The 17,325-nt window shown below is 50.8% G+C and overlaps 1 protein-coding gene across 1 annotated transcript; it reads left to right on the top strand.

Annotated features, from left to right (window-relative positions):
- The first annotated feature begins 2,872 nt into the window (after positions 1–2,872).
- Positions 2,873–16,891, top strand: HBEGF (heparin binding EGF like growth factor). The gene is made up of 6 exons (XM_048861868.2): positions 2,873–3,160; positions 3,683–3,856; positions 8,681–8,858; positions 13,297–13,452; positions 14,069–14,162; positions 15,618–16,891. Exons 1-5 carry the CDS (start codon positions 3,118–3,120, stop codon positions 14,139–14,141), a joined length of 624 nt encoding a protein of 207 aa, XP_048717825.2. The 5' UTR covers positions 2,873–3,117; the 3' UTR covers positions 14,142–14,162; positions 15,618–16,891.
- The last annotated feature ends 434 nt before the right edge of the window (positions 16,892–17,325 follow it).

Here is a 17,325-nt window from a genome sequence, read left to right as displayed (position 1 = left end):
TCTCAATAACTGAGCTGGAATTTGGCCAGCCTGGCGGAGTTAATGCCACTGCTCTCCAGAAAGGAGCGAAGGCATCTGTTTATGTTCTTATACTATGCCCATTACCTGAGAATCTGAGCACCGTCCTAGATGCTAAGTGCCAGAGTAGGGTAGTAATTTTTGTGATCACCAGATCAGCACATGTTGCTATGGACATTCCCCTCCTTGGCTGGGTCTAAACCTCTTCTTAGAGGACACCCTAGATTTAGTGCCTCTTGGTGTGTCTCAGATAACAACCTACCTACCTCTGGTAGCTGTCTGGGAGACTCGGCCCTGAGTCAGAGCTCAGATCCAGTGGCACTGTCCTTCCCTCATCCTCCAACCCGCAGCATGCAAATGCTGTCCTAGCCACACCCATGGCGCTGGCACTGACTGCAGCTGGGCCCGCTTGGCCTGGTGAAGCATGGATCTCTGGCACAGCGCCAGCTCCAAAGAGCAGATGAGGAATGTGGAGAAAAGCACTTGGAATGTGGAGAAAAGCACCCAGCGGGGTGGACCCTGAGCTCTTCTGTAACCTCCCCCAGTCCCTGAGAAGACAACAGTGTGGGAGGCCCTGCTCCTCACAGGAAGTGCAAACCCCAAGGGGAAGAGGGAGCAGCTGGGTTCCCCACACTGGGGAGGAAAGGTGGAAGGAGTGGCTGCCATCAGCACACATAAGAAAGGCCATACTGGGTCAGACCAATGGTCCATCTAGCCCAGTATCCTGTCTTCTGATACTGGCCAATGTCCAGTCCCAGCAGTCAGAGGTTTAGTGGCACCTAGAGCATTGGGTGGCATCAGTGATCATCTTGGCTAATAGCCACTGATGGATGTATTCCCCATGAACTTACCCAATTCGTTTCTGAACCCAGTTTTACTTTTGGCCTTCACAACATCCCCTGGCAACAAGTTCCACAGATTGACTGTATCAAGGGATAGCCGTGTTAGTCTGTATCCACAAAAACAACAAGGAGGCCGGTGGCACTTTAAAGACTAACAGATTGACTGTGCGTTGTGTGAAGTATTTCCTTATGTTTGTTTTAATCCTACCACCTATTAATTTCATTGGGTGCCCCCTAGTTCTTGTGTTATGTGAAGGAGTAAATGACACTTCCTTATTCACTTTCTCCAACCAGTCATGATTTTATAGACTTCTATCATATCCCCTCTAGTCATCTCTTTTCTAGGCTGAATAGTGCCAGTCTTTTTAATCTCTCCTCATATGGAAGCTGTTTCATACTCCCATCACTTTTGTTGCCCTTCTCTGTATCTTTTCCAATTCCAATATATTTTTTGGAAATGGGGCAACCAGAACTGCATGCAGTATTCAAGGTGTGGGTGTACTATGGATTTATAGAGTGCTTTTATGCTATTTTCTGTCTTATTATCTAACCCTTTCCTAATGGTTCCTAACATTCGATTAGCTTTTTAGACAGCTGCTACACATTGAGCGGATGTTTTCAGAGAACTATCCACAATGACTCCAAGATCTCTTTCTTGAGTGGTAACAGCTAATTTAGATCCCATCATTTTGTATGTATAGTTGGGATTATGTTTCCCAATGTGCATTACTTTGCATTTATCAACACTATTTCATCTGCCATTTTGTTGCCCTGTCACCCAGTTTTGTGAGATTCGCTTTTAGCTCTTTGCACTCTGCTTTGTACCTAACTATCCTCCGTAATTTTGTATTGTCTGCAAATTTTGCCACCTCATTGTTTACCCTTTTTTCAAAATCATGTATGACTAAGTTGAACAGCACCAGTCCCTGTATAGATCACTGGTGGACACCACTATTTACCTCTCTCCCATTATGAAAACTGACGATTTATTCCAAACCTTTGTTTCCTGACGTTTAACCAGTTACTGATCCATGAGAAGACCGTCCCTCTTATCCCATGAATGCTTACTCCGCTTAAGAGCCTATTATGGGGAATCTTGTCAAAGGCTATCTGAAAGTCCATGTACACTATATCCATTGGCTCATCCTTGTCCACATGTTTGTTGGGCCACTCAAAAAATTCTAATAGCTTGGTGAGGCATGATTTCTCTTTACAAAAACTGAGTCGACTCTTCCCCAATGTAGAGTGTTCATCTATGTGTCTGATAATTCTGTTCTTTACTATAGTTTCAACCAATTTGCCTGGTTCTGAAGTTAGGTTTACCAGCCTGTAATTGCTAGGATTGCTTCTGATGCCTTTTTAAAACTTTGGTGTCACATTAGATATCCTTCAGTCATCTGGTACATTACCACAGTTAGTATTTCAGCAATTTTATATTTGAGTTCTTTCAGAATAGCAGCTGGTCCTGTTAACCAATCGCTATTCATCAATTTGTTCCAAACTCTCCTCTATTGTCACCTCAGTCTGGGACCATTCCTCAGATTTGTCACCAAAAAAGAATGGCTCAGCTGTGAGAAGCTCCCTCACATCCTCTGCAGTGAAGACCCATGCAAAGAATTAATTTAGTTTCTCTGCAATTACATTTTCTTGAGTGTTCCTTTAGCACCCAGATCTCCAGTGGCCCACTGATTGCTTGGCAGGCTTCTTGCTTCTGCCGCACTTAAAAAGTTTTTTTTGGGGGGGTGAGTTTTTGAGTCTTTTACTAGTTGCGCTACAAATTCTTTTTTGGCCTACCTAATTAAACTTTTACAATTGACTTGCAGATTGCCCCACCCCCAAGAAACCTGGCGGTCTCACCCCCAAAGTAAGGGGACCTGAGTCACCCAGCACCAATTTGACAGAGGGAATCCCCCTCCCACTCAGTCCCCGGAACACTCACGCCATCCCCCGCCCTCAGCGGGCGTGGCGTACACAACAGCATGGCCCCACCCTCTATCCCTGGTGCTGGGACAGACTGGGGCTGGAGAGAGAGAGGGCTCCTGCTGCGAGCTGGGCACATGTGAGCCGGGAAGGTCGGGCAGAGCAAGCCGTCTGGCAGGACTGAGGGAGCCCAGCGGTGTCTAACGCGAGGCGGCGCAGCGAGGCGGGTGCCGTGGGAGGTAGCGGGGCGATCGCAGAGCCGAGCCCAGAGCGCCGCGGGCACGGCCAGCGGGTGGGAGCAGCCAGTGGGGGAGCCACGCGCCGGGCAGGGAGAGACATGAAGCGGCTGCTCGTGGCTGTCAGCGTCCTTCTGGCTGCAGGTGAGGAGCGGGGAGAGCGGCGCCCGGCGCCGTCCGGCACGGGAGCCCGAGCGGCGGCTGCGGGCAAAGTTTGTTCCTTGCCCGGGCCCCTCTCCCGAATGGCCCGTGCGCTGGCGCCGCGGCCGAGCCCGCCGGGCAGCCCGGACCCCCTGTCCACGCGCCCAGTGTCCAGGTGCTGGAGGCCGCGCTTGCATAACGGGCCGGGGCCGGGCTCCCTCTGGCGGGGGAGCCCCTCGCCTTGGCCTCCCTACAGGAGCCCGTCCCGAGCGCTCCGCTCCCGCCAGCTGGGCACGGCTGTGCCGTTCCCAGCCCCCGGCCTGGCGCTGCGGCCGGTGCCCTGCCGGGGTGCGGACGCTGCCGCGGGCGTGGCACCTTCGGTCACCCGGGGGGCGGCCTGGCCCGGGGCTGTGACTATAAATACAGTACCCAGCCCCGGGGCTGCCTATGGCGAGCGCCGGGCAGCTGCGGTGCGGTGCGGTGTCCGGCGCTGTCCTCTCAGGAACGCCACTCTCTGTCCCGCAGGGTGTTCAGCGGCGGCGCCCGGAGCCGGGCTGGAAGTGCTGCGGGGCCCGGGCTTCCACGAGGCGAGCGGCGGCCGGTCCGTCGCGCGGCTGCTCGGGAGCGGGCTGGAGGAGGAGCGCGATCCGGACGGCGGCGGGTTCTCGTCGGGGGATTATTTCCTGGAGCTCCCGAGAGGTGCGTGTGTGCGGGGCTCGCCGGCCGCGGGCAGCGCCAGGTGGCCTCCCCTGCAGTGGTGGGAAGCGGGGGCGGGCAGCCCGCGGGTCCCGATCCGGGGCTGCCCAGTGGCTGGGTGCTCGGATCCACGGTGAGAAGCTGGGAGCCCAGCTCAGGAACAAGCACAGCGGGCTGCTGAAGGGAAATCGATTTAGCTCTGGCAGCGCTGGGATTTCCTCGGTAAGGGAGGAAGTGACCTGGTGCCAGGGGACCTTTTCCCTGCTCAGGGGAATGTCACAGGTCGCATTTTCTGTGTGATACCATGGCTAGAGGGGGAAGGAGAGGGCGTGAGTCAAATGCAGCAAAATACATAAGCAGGTGCTTAACTTTAGGCATGTCCCATTAGCTTCCAAGGAACACGCTTAAAGCTAACCACCTGCTTTGCTGAGCTGGCATGGCATTAAGGGGGTGCTTACATGTTGGCCTGGCTTGGGAGGTTGTCCCTGGGGCTGCTTGTGGGGTGAGGAGCATGGTGTGATTGCCTAGGCCGGGTGGATAGGGAGAAACTTTTGTAGCTAGAGTGGGGTTGACTCTGGGGAGAGTTCCTCTTGGGTGCTGAAAGGCAAGGAGTGTCCGTGGGAGAGGCCAGGAGTGAGGTAAGCCCCAGAGCTGAGGGGGCAGTTCTGTCGTTGACTGATGTGTGCAAAGCCCTGACAGCAGGAATCCAATGGGGGAGGGGAAGCCAGGCCAGAATGTTCCCACGGAAATTCCTGCCTTATTTGCTTTGTGTCCGTTCAGTTGTTTTTAGTAGTTCCTTGTCTGTGCTCTTTGCCTTCTCTGTTACCCTGGAGTCCTTAGTGCCCCTGCCAAGACCCAGTGCTGCATTCCCTGTAACACTCAAATACCCAGTGCTGCATCCCCATTACCCCTAATCCCTGGGGACTCTTCCCAGATCCAGCACTCAGTTCTTTGCCATGTGCAGTCATTGACGGCATGTTTAATGCACAGCCCTCTCCAGAGCAGGAGGAGAGGGAGACTTGGTAGCTAAGGGGTCCTGTAACTGTTCAGTTGTTGAAGTAATGTTCTCTCTCTGGTGGGAAAGTCCTATAGAATGGAATAGATTCATAGATTCCTAGGCCAGAAGGGGCCATTACAATCAGCCACAGGCCTTTTAGGAAAATATCCAGTCTAGATTAGTGAGGGCACTGAGAGGGCTCTGTGGAAATGGCTTTAAAACCTCATGTCATTCAATAGAGAAGGAGATCCGTTCCATGGGTGTTTTGCACCCCATGTAGAAATCTATAAAATATATGGGATTCCCTATTTGCTTCTATAGGATGGTTCCCAAAAGCCTACAGAAAGGTTGAGCTCTCTGTATTATATCATCTGGGACACTCCCGTGTGGATCCATCCAGTTGAGATTGCATGCCATCCCTGTCTGGAGTGGTCACCACCCATGAGTCACACCCCACTGCCCACACACTGATACTCCTCATACCAACCAGGGGTTAGTCACTGAGCTGCAGGCATCTGAGTCCACCTTCACCCCGCTGTGCCTGTCCATTTATGTTTGGTTTCTCTGACGTTCTTTAGGTGAAGTGCTGGTCCCATTGAATACCGCAGGAGTGGGGGCATTAGCTTGGTCGTGACCAGGATTTGACACAGGGACAAATTCAGACCTGGCGTTACCAATGCAACTCCACTGACGTCACTCAGATTGCACGCACGCACACCGTCTGCCTGTTACGCTCTGTGGCTTTTCCTCTTTTTTTGTTCCCTCTCCAGGCTGGTTCCTCTCCATCTGTGATGTGTGCCCATCAGCTTTGCAAAACCAGGCTGATCTATTGCACCACAGGGGTGGAGTCTGCGGAGACTCATCCTCTCTCCCTGTCTGTTCTCACCATAAACTTTCCTCCTTTCCTGTCTCTGCCCGTCACTAGCTGTCACAGTTCTCCCCACCTCACACCCACACTCCCTGGGCTGCCCTCTCCTCTCCATTTCTCCACATCTCTCTGCTCCTCTTGGGGTGTGCGCATTTCTTCTTTCTGAATGCAAGCAGTGAGCATTTGGAAGGGAGAGAGGTGTCTCGCACTAGTGTGGGTGAGCTGATAGGCCTCCAATGTCTCAGCTCTGAGAAGAGGATCAGTTGGGAGTGGGATATTTGGATGTGACCCTAGTACTTCAGGGAGTGGTAGTCACCAGTTCTCACCTCCCCCACACTCTCTAGGGCAGCATTTCTCATTCAGGGGGGTTGCACCCTTTGGGGGGAGGGTCATGGAGAGCAGTCAGAGTGATTGCAAAGGTGAAATGTTATTAAAGTCTAAAGCAGAGAAGATCTGGCTCCCCCTCACACCCTTGCCCTCTGCGATAAGTGTTCTCTGTCAGCCTCTCAAAGTACACACACAAATGAATCACATAGGTTGATCATTGCCACCCTTGCTTTATAGCAAAGTAAGTGGATTGTGAAAATATTTGATGAGGGTGGCCAGTGTGGATGGGTTGAGACACACTGCTCAAGGTGGTCATCGGTTCTTCTCTGGCCTGGGAGCCCCTCCTTCAAACCCCATCTGTCCTGATGCCTCTAGCTGCTGTGTCAGCTGTACCCAGTGGAAGGGAGATGTCCCTGAGCTCTCTTGAGGCACTGATCAGTCTGGAACATGCTCTCTGCATGCAGGGGTCTGTGCCATCATTTTCTGCTCTCGGCTTACCCCACACCCTTCCTACTTCTTGTGCCTGTCAGCCAGCTGCTGGCCAGAGTGGAATGACAGACTTGAGAGATGGCTTCCCTCAAATGATTCTGTCCTGCACCTGCAGAATTTTCTTGATCTCTGATCTGCTGAGAACGGGATAGAGGCACAAGGGCCTGGGAGGCAAGCAGGGAGAAGTGAAAGCACCACGGTGCAGTTTTGAGTGTCCTTCCCCTTTCCCTGTGATAGCAACCCTCTGCCCTGCAGGTCACAGCGTCTGTGGCAGGGAGATAAACCAGCAGGGCTCCCATCGGACACACACAGTTCCTGTGAGTTTTGTGGTCTCTGTGGTTCTTCGTGAAATGAGAACTTGCAAAGCTCCTACAGTACCCCAGGTGGCTCCTTCTTCTATTTCTCTGGCCCTGGTGGAGTCTGAACCTGCCGGTACTGCCAGGCCCCCCACACTGTGTAGTACTTGGAGGTCAGATTCTGCTGCCCACCAAGGGGTGCTGAAGAATTCAGGCCTTACTCCAAGTGAGGGAGGGTGTTGGAACATAGCCCTTAATCATAGAAATGTGGGGCTGGTGGGGACCTCGGGAGGTCATCTAGCCCAACCCTTGTGCTGAGTCAGGACCAAGAAAACCTAGACCATCCTGACCAGTGTTTGCCCAGTCTCTTCTTAAAAATCTCCAGCAATGGGGATTCCACAACGTCTCTTGGTAACCTGTTCCAAAGCGTCACTATCCTTAGAATTAGAAAACTTTTCCTAATATCTAACCTGAATCTCCCTTGCTGCAGATTAAGCCCATTACTACTTGTCCTATCTTCAGTGAACATGGAGAACCATTGATCCCAGTCTTCTTCAGAGCAGCCCTGAACATATCTGAAGACTATTATCAGGGCCCCCCTTAGTCTTCTTTTCTCAACACTAAACAGGCCCAGTTTCTTTAACCTTTCCTCACGGGTCAGGTTTTCTAAACCTTGTCTCATTTTTGTTGCTGTCCTCTGAACTCTCTCCAATTTGTCCACATCTCTCCTAAAGTGTGATGTCCAGAACTAGACACAGTACTCCAGCTGAGGCCTCACCAGTACTGTGTAGAGGGGGACAGTTCCCTCCCTTTTCTTACATACAACATACCTGTTAATACACTCCAAAATGATGTTAGTCTTTTTTGTGACTGCATCACACTGTTGACTCATGGTTGCCACATGTGTGACGTTGTCTGGGGCTGTCCCAGTTTCGGTGAGGAATACCACTTCCTCCAGGCCTTGTGCGGGTGGGGGGGAAAAGAGACACAGTAGCTTATGACATATCCGCTTTCAAGGCTTGAAAGCTGACATCATTTTGCAGTGTGATGTTTGGATGCAGAGTGGTAATGACACAAGGTGATGATTCCTTAGCTATGTCACTGACACCACCATAGAGAGGGAAACCTGAAGAACTCTTACAAGGTTCCCATCCCTTCATTCCTGCTTTTGTTCCTAAGCCAATGAGGCACGCTGTATGCTCCCACTGAGGTCCCTCAGAATTCATGGTGCTCAGCATCAGGATGGCCTGGTGTGCTGTAGCTGTCGTCAGAGTAATTTGCAAGCACAGGTTGGGGAGGCATTGTTTGACTTTCAAAATTGTTTCCACTGAAATTCAAAAACGGCAGATTTCATGGGACTGTGTCTGTTTACATCAGCTTGTTTTCAGAAAACCTAAATTTGGGGCCTGAACTGACCTGCCAGTGCCCTGTAATACTGCATGTGTCCTTTGTGCAAGCCATCATTGTAACCATGGGAAAATCAGCCTGATTAGGACTATGAATAGTCTCTTACAAAAGACCAGACTAATCAGAGAAATAAAGGGTAGATAAAGACTCAATGCCTAATCTTCTGTGGTCAGTGGAAACCAGTGTATATAATAATAAGATGTGAGATATGTACTGTGCTGTTTTTCTCTCTGAATCTCCACTAACTTGTTCCTTTCTTTTCTTTAGCATCTTTATGAATCAGAAATGCTCTGATATTTGTTGAAATCTGCAAAAATGGTGAAACCTCTGGCTGGGGGCAGATAGTTTGTCAGTGATGCTAGAGCTGAGGCAGATGCCTGAAAAAATGCTGTGCTGGATACAGTTGAGTTGACTTCTGTTCTTCTTTTAAAATTGTCTTCCAGTTGCCTTCTTGTCCAAGCCAGAAGGTCTGGTTACTTCAAAAAAAGAAGGGAATGGGAAGAAAAGGAGGAAGGGCAAAGGCAAGGGGAAGAAGAGAGACCCATGTCTGCGAAAGTACAAGGACTTCTGTATTCATGGAGAATGCAAATACATCAGAGAGCTGAAAGCTCCATCCTGCATGTAAGTTATCAGCATATCTCTGTCCTAGGGAAACCTTAGTCATTGTTCCTTGAATTCTCTAAACCACACACAGGAAGAGTGTAGGAGATATTTTTAGTGCATACTCTTAGAGCCCTGTGCAGATACAAAATTTGGATCCACATCCAATCCGCGGTCCACAAACATGGTGAACAATACATCCGCGGATTTGCAGGGCTCCACATACTCTCACTCTGTGAGGATACTATTCTGTTGTCACATGCTGCTTGAGTTTTTGCATCGCTTTAGCACACTGTGCTCAACCCTGGACTCCGTTGGGTCTTGGTAAAGACACAGGTCCAGATGTGTGTCCCTCTATTGCACATGTCGGCCTTCCATTAAATTCCCCAGTGTCTGATACCAGGGATGCCACGTGAATCTCCGTGGGCCCTGAGGGAGCACGGAGTTTAGCCTTCAGGAAGTCAGTACGACACAACTTCCTTTTGTGGCGTGTTTGTCTATTGCAGGGCACTTGGTAGCCCTTTGCAGTCACACTTTCAGAAATGGGCGCTGACTTTAGGAACCCAGACTCAGGTGCCTGTAGCCTGTGTTTCAGGAGTGCTGGATCCCCCCAACTCCAGCTCAGGTCAGTTGGAGCTGAGATCTTCTGCTCCTCTAAAGATCAGGCCCTGGGAGCAGGGAGCTGAGCTCTCCTGAAAATCTAACCATAGGCGTCTCAAGCTGGGCACCCAGCAACAAAGGCACCTGAACTCAGTGGCTGCTCTTGAACATGGCTGTTCCTATTTCCAAGGGCCCATCTAATTAATGTGTCCCATGGTGTATTGTGCAGGTAGCAGCTCTGGTGATGGGTAGGGAGGGGATAGAGGAAGAGTCACGGAGAACGGGGAAGCTGGAAGGATCCACTTAGCCCTGGGAGACTCTGACATTGGCAGAGTGACTGAGTATTCTTCCCACACCAAGAACCTACTCTTGATGTCTTCAAAGGAAAAGACTGAAAAATGCTTTCATTCAGCATTAGGCATACACACCATGTACCAGTGAGACCCACTAGGCCATGGAATAGTTTCTCAAAGGGAAACAGTGGAAGCTGAAGAAAAAAGCCCTGGAGAACACCTTGCAGGGAAGGTTTTTACAGTGGCTAGCGGGAGCTGAGGCTAGATGTGACTGGATTCTTCCATCTCTGATTTCTAGGATTCTCTTTGTTAAGCTGATGTATTTGTTGTGAGTGCTGCAAGCAAGTTCTCCCTCCGCATTAGAGTTTTATGTGCACTTCTGCTTGTCTGGCACTGTCTCACCATGCAGATGAGGTAGATGGTCTTCTCCAGCACTGAGGTCTCTTTCTGAGGAGCTCCCTTCAAGGCCTTCTTGTCCTAGACCATCTAGTGCAGGGCTCTGGTCTTCTTCTGCAGCAGTTTGGGGCTTGGGGGCTGGAAAGGGAAAGTAAATCTCTTCATCCACCTCTTCAAATGTGACAGTCCTGTCTGTTGCACCAGTGCAGTAGTGCGAGCAGAAGGATAATATGGTGTTGGGACAGAGATAGTCTAAGCTCCAAGCAGCCAGGGTTGGAGACAACAGCTTTGAGGGCACCGTGCATGGCAGCCTGCCAGGAACATGTTAAAACTTTTACATTGTGAGCCATTCCTCTGTTTACCCCCGTGTTGGAGCTGCTTCCCTGGGCTGGACTACTGTTAATTAATCATTCTCTGCCTCTCCTGGGTGCTTTCCTCTGAGGAGCTCAAAGTTCTTTCAGACATGAATGGACTCCCTCTGCCATCACCCTCAGGAAGTAGGGAAGTATCAGTCACCCATGCCCACTGCACAGGTAGGGGAAGCTGAAGCTAGTGAGAGTTTGTTGCAATGTTGACACTGGCCTGAACCTCGCAGTTCATTTCTTGTCAGACTCCCCAGAGCACTGATCTGGTGGTGCTCTTTAACCTGTCCCCTGAGCTACCGCTGCCTGTCCACCGAACTTGCTGAAGATCGCAGAGCCTTGGCTCGTTGTGTGCAACCTTCTGGCATTGGAAATGTGGGGCAGCGTGGTGTTGCGGAGATCAGTGAGTGCTGCTCTGGGAGCCTCTGAATGTTTTCTGCCCTGAAGCTGCAGCTGAGGGAATTCCTAGCAGCCTGAGCAGCTGGCTCCTGAAACATGATGCTCGCAGCAGCCGCCAGCAGAGCAGTCTCTGCTGTCAGGGTCCTAAGCAGCTCACTATCTGGGCTGCTGCAGAGGTCGATGACACCTCTTGCAGGAGCGCAGCAGGCGCTTGAGGGGACGGACTCTCCAGACAGTCAGGCACCTGACTGAACTGCTTCCTGTGGGGACAAGGCCTTTGGGGCAGCAATGAAAGAAAGTGTTTGGAGGGCAAGGCCAGAGCTGGATTAAGGCTCACCCATCCAGACCTCAGCATCTGGAGGCAGACACCGCTGTTCAGAAGGCCCCATTCCCATGAGCTAGTTTCCCTAGCAGCACTCTTCTGCCTTAGTTCCCCTCCTCCCTGACGAGAGCAGAGGCTCTGCTGGGGCCACTGCTCTGGCCTTTAACAAGATCTAAAGGAGTCCGAGGTTCTCAGCTGCAATGGCTGGTATCCAGTAGCCACCCGCTGAGAAAGCTGAGGGGTTGTGAGCATTCCAGCCCTGCTCTGCTCAGCTAGCATCTTCAGCAGATCCAGGGCTGCTGCTTTGAGTTTCATTGCGACCTTTGCCTGCTGTGGTGGTTGGGAGAACATGTCGATGTAGCACACTATGGTGTTAGCTGAGGGCACTGGCAGCACTTTTTTCTGGACAGGGCTTGGGGTTTGCTGGAGATCTTCTGGCCCCTCAGCTCCTGTGGTTCTTTGCCCTTGGTGTAATGGGAGCATTGGAGGCTGAAGATGACATTGACACATGGCATGTGCTGGATTTAATGGCGCTCAATCTAAACATGGGACACTTGATCTGGATGTCTGGCATGTGTCCACATGTTTGACGAGAAGCTCATCCCTCTCTGATTGGGCCTTGGCAAGGGTCCGGGCTATGGGTGTGTGTGTGTGTATATTAGGCTGTTTACGTGATTCTCCTTTGACTCACTGCAAGGGGTGTTTGGGTAATTAGCCTCCTGGCTCTGATGCAGATTTTATTTCTGTTACATGAATAATTACCTGGGCAGAGGAGAGGTGGGTGGCTCATGTGTCACAAGTGTTCATTTGCTCCCGTTTGAGAAGTGCGTCTGTGAGAAATATCCCCAGAGGAGGCATTCAAACCTCTTTCATCTCCGTTAGCAAGCGCGAGGTCAGACCTGTCCTTGGCTTCCTTAAATGGGACTTCCGGGCTCTGAAAATGGGAGCTGAAGAGGTTTGTCCTAGTGCTGAACTCTAAGTCCCTGACGTGCTAATAGAATTCAAGGATCTCTGTGCAGTGGGAGATACTTAGTTGAGCTCATATTTTAATGGCCTCCTCTCAGCCTGTATCTAATGGGAGCTGGGATGACTCAAGCGTGTCCCAATGACAAAACTCTGACCCTGATGGTCAGGGTGGAGTGATGCCCCTGGTCCCATCCCTTCAGCCTGCCTCCCCACTAATCTCACGCCCTCTCACCCGCTTCTGAGCACTGGAAGGCATGTGACAGGATCTGGAGGGTTTAGGTGACCTTGGACGGTTCAGGTCAGACAAACAGAACTGGATGGAGCTGGGAGCCCATCATGCACGGGGCAGCTGTTCTGATGCTTTTTTTTTTTCACATAGCACTGAATGAATTCAGTGTTCTACTCACCCGTGAAATACGGCCAGCTCTGGGGAGGAGCGAGGTAGCCAAAGGGATCACAGCACGCTGCAAGTCAGCAGGGCACTTTGGAGCAAGGTCCCTGAAAATGTTGTGGGATTGCTAATGTCTCCACAGACCCTTGGATTCAACAGTCTTATGGGGAAGACCCCCATGTGACAAGCTGCATGGAGCCCAATATATTCATGCTGAAGGCTTGAATCCATCCTGCTGGGGATCCAGGCAGGCTAGAGAGTCCCATCCTGATGCTTGGGCCAGTACCCACTGTGATTCACTTTGGGAAATGCCAGCCCAGTGCACAGCAGCAATGCCAAAAGGTTGGGCAGGGTGCTGGGCTGTACTGGATGTGGGAAGGACAGTAGAGAGCAATAGGCGATACAGGGACCTGTCAGGGACACTGGCCCGGTCCCTGGGGGGAGATGACTGCCCTGGAGAGGGTGCAGCTAAGGCCAGCAATGGTGATGCCAGGCCTGAAGGATCGAAGCACTGAGCGAAGTTTCGGGGCCTTGGGCCGAGTCTCACCGGGGAGGAGGAGGCCATGCTGTGTCCTGAGAGCTAGGAGGGGAATGGAAATGTTCTGTGACACATGGGTGGAAGGGGCTGGAGAACAGTTCTGATGTTAATTAATGCCCAAGGCAAAACTTTGCTCCTAGAGTTCCCTGTTACTACTGTCTTTTGAACTGTCTTTCCTCTCCCCAAAACTAGATGCCAGCCAGGGTACCATGGCGAGCGGTGCCACGGTCTCACTCTCCCCGTGGAAAACCCCTCCACCAGCTATGACCACACCACAGCATTGGCCGTCGTAGCGGTTGTGCTGTCCTCTCTGTGTCTTGTCATCATTGCTGCGTTGCTCATGCTCAGGTACTGGGGAGTGGGCTGCCACACGCTATTCACAAGACCTGCCCCGCAACTTCGGGGGTGGGAGGGAAGGAGGCTCCCTGTGGTCGCACTGCATGGGATACACCCGCCTGCTCCTAAACCCAGAGCCCTGACCCCAACCTGGGTGAACTGCCCCCGCTGATACCACTGCTGGTGTTCCCTGGGGATCAAGCCCTCTGTGTACGGGAGCAGGGGTCTCCCTGGCTCAGTGGCCGATGGCATTTATAGCCTGGGACCACCTTGCTGTCCAGTTCTCTGTCCTTGTCTTGAGTGTTTGTTTTTGATGCTCCCCATGGGCTGGGTTTGTTCCCAGCTTTGCCCTGGCTTCTGAAGGGAAGATCCAGCAGTGTCAAACGAGCTTGGGGAGAAGTGGGCTGATGGGAAGCAGTTGCTTTCTTTCTCCAGACATCAGAGACGTCCAGCCTCTTGCGTCTCTCCCCAGGGGAGGGACTGAGATGGAAGGTGTGACACTGCATCTTATGGCCAAGATGAGAACAGTGACGGCCCCAGGCGGCTCCTGTTGCGGCGGGTGGGTTCGTGACCCTGACCAGAGCAACCAGCGGCATGCTGGTGAATGTCTGTCTGCTTGTGTTTGCAGATGTCACAAAAGAGGAGTTTATGATGTAGAAAATGAAGAGAAAATTAAGTTGGGCATCACTGGAAACCACTGATGGCATCGGGGGACCTGCAAGGTAACCCTCCGGCATGGGCATTGCGGCATGGCAGGGACAGCTTCCATCTGCAAGACTGCACACGGCCCTGCTGGGCCAGGCCCTGTGGGCAGCAACAGGTGCAGCTAGTGGGCATGGATCTTGATGGGTTCTGCAGACGTCTGTCATACTGGGCCAGTTCTGTTCTCTTGTGCAGTCTGACAATGACTAATGCGTCCTCCTTGGATTGAGACTGGGAGCTCAATAGCCTGTGCCTATTATCTGAGCTCCGATAGGGAACAAACCCCATTTCTCTGATTCTGCCCCCAGAGGAGCAAATCCGTGACTCTGCAGTGGGTCTCCTGGCCCTGCCACTGGCCTAAAGTGAACGGATCGCTTTGTACCCATCTCTGGCTTCCTGGCCGAGCCCAATTCTGAATCACCCTGCTGGTTTCCAAAGACCAACGATGCCTTGCTCTGCCCAGTCCCTCTCTGGGTGATGCTCCTCTATGCTTCCCCCTTTCAAACCCACTCTGCTGCTCCAATCCCCTGCTCACAGGGTCACCCACCCGCTCCCTCTGCTCTGTCTCTCTGACCTCAGAGCCACATAACTCCCTTGCTCACCCCTCTGGTCATGGCTTCCCCTCTCCATAATAGAGGATTGTTTATTCACTTGTTCCTCTCTGTCTCTCTGGGATCCCTGCCTCTCTCCCTTCCTCTGACCCACTGAGTCATCTCCCTTCTTTAAATCTTGCCTTAAAAAAGCCTTACCTTTTCGCTCCCACGTGTCCTTCCCTTATTACTGCATCATTCTTCCATACTCCCTTCCTCAGCCACTGGTGTAGTGGTATTCTTCCAGTGTTGCACTGGAAATCAGAGGCTGTGTTTCACCCCAGAGGCAGCTGCACTTCAGTGGTGGGCAGGTGCTGGGAAGGGGAAATGCCCCTCCGCTGGTCCAAACGCTGATATCACACATGCTTCCAGGTTTTTAAATTAGGAAAATGTCATGTCTCCCAGATGGGTAAATTAATATGTAGAAGGGTTTACTAATTAGTGGGTTGTGTTCCAGGGGAGGCTTTATCAAAAAGGTAAATATAGGTTGTTGGGTCTGATCCTGGCACAACTCACAGAGGAATCAGTGGGAGCTGTTGGTGATCAGTACCTGTGAAGATGAGGCATATTGTTAATACCTACCTGCATCTCTCATCCTTCAAGGTCTGAGAGGCTGCATTGAAATCATTGGGAGCTCAGAGTACTCCACATCCAGATGGATGGGACACTTACTCTGGCTCTGATTCAGGAAAGCATTCACGCATGTGCCTGAATTCCTTTGACCTAGGCATGTTCCTAAGTTCCACGTATGGGCTTAAGTGTTTTCCTGAATCAAGGCATCGGTGCGGGGTGTTCTGTGAGGATCTGCACCCACCGCTAAAGCACGTCGCCTTGCACAAGCACAAGCCGTGATGTGAAATGACCCAGCCTTGTGTTGTGTTTCAGGATTCAGCAGTGAAGCGATTCTACCTCCACCAAGAAGCCAGACATAGGAACTTAAGACTCTGTTTATTGGACCTATTGAAAAAACAAAGGGAGTAGAAGGGGAGTATCTGTTTTTGGGGGTTGTGTCAGGGAATTGCTTTACTGAAACACGCATCTCAATGAGCTAACCTGATCTGCTGGAATGGAAGAAGGTGGCAGGAGAGGTGACTTCCTGCTGGATGGTTTCCAATAAGCAGTGGAATTCCTTGAGGAGTCTCAGCTGAAGGGCTCCCGCTGAAGATGGAAAACTGGACCTTAGCTTTAGAGCTTTGATAGGGACTGGAGAGTAACTAAAACCAAACCTGAATTTGGATCCTTCAAACGCATGCTGAGGAACTAACTGTGAAAGACTTCGATTCCGCGGAGACTGACTGCGGCTTTATTAGATGGAGGCGGGGAGGGAAACTATTTAACAAGATATTTTTCATGTTAAATTATATATTTATTTTAGATATACTGTACATAGTATTTATTTAGGGTCTGATCCTGTAGTCTGGAAATCAAGGGAAGCTTTACTATGAGTTCAGATGGCAGGATCGGGCCCTCACTTTTTAAAGTGTAACATAATGGTCTAATAATTAACACTTTGTTACAAATGTTTAGATATTATTTAATGATGACTGGAAAAGGAGTCAGATAATTTTAATATGGTCATTTAATAAGGAACGATGTGTCCTCACTAACTATTGTCCATGAATATTTCATGTGGCACTATAAGGGGAAAAATATGGACAGCATGAGCCAAATACCAGATTTCAGCACTTCTGCATGTCCCCTTCTCCCTTCTTGCTGAGAAGCAGCAGGTGAAGGGAAACACATGTATGGGGGCAAACTCAGACCAGCTGTCGGTGAGTGCAGCTCCGCTGAATCTGACCTATACTGTCCAAACATTTCTATTATTCGAAACTCGACTGGCGCTTACTCCAACCTCTGCGACTGAAAAAAAGGGGTGGATTCATTCAAAATTCAAAGCCTAGGCCAAACACCAAAGGTGCAGGAGACAAACATGGGGGAAACTATCTCAAGATACTCTCTACGTTGTCTTCAGGATCCCAAGGAAGTCTTATGGGGTCTCTTCCCTCATGGAGATTCCTGAAGTCCCTGCATTAGAAGAAGTTTGAGTTCTTATGCATGTCAGATTTCAGAGGCTGCAGTGAGCGTCCTCATGTTGTTACATCCTGCGCTTTGAGAACTGGTTCAGATGTTACAATCAAAATAAAAATAACCCAAATTCACTTGTGTCTCCTGTTCATTGAGTCCTATGCTGGGAAGCCTCCTGAAAGCAAGGTGATGTATAGACGGGAGCAGGGAGTGTCAAAGCAGAGAGAGCTAGCTGTTTTTCCATGGGAAATCTGCTTTTCTCTAGCACTATACAAGGGCTCATTTTTAGACTGGAGTGCCTAAGTCCGCACACTCATTTCGACATTTTGGGGGCTCATCTTGGCACTAAGAAATATTTGTCGTTGTTTTCTAGTCCTGGCAAATATAGTGCCAATCTGTAAAAGACAACCGGGGAAATTACAGACCAGTCAGCTTAACGTCAGTACCTTAAAGATAATGGAGCAAATAATTAAGCAATCAATTTGCAAACACTTAGGCCTGGTCTACACTGCGGGGTGGGGGTGGGGATTGATCTAAGTTATGCAACTTCAGCTATGTGAATAACGTA

The sequence above is a fragment of the Caretta caretta genome, chromosome 8 (genome assembly GCF_965140235.1).
Source record: "Caretta caretta isolate rCarCar2 chromosome 8, rCarCar1.hap1, whole genome shotgun sequence".
NCBI classification, from domain to species: domain Eukaryota; kingdom Metazoa; phylum Chordata; order Testudines; family Cheloniidae; genus Caretta; species Caretta caretta.
This window is presented reverse-complemented; position numbering and strand designations above follow the sequence as displayed.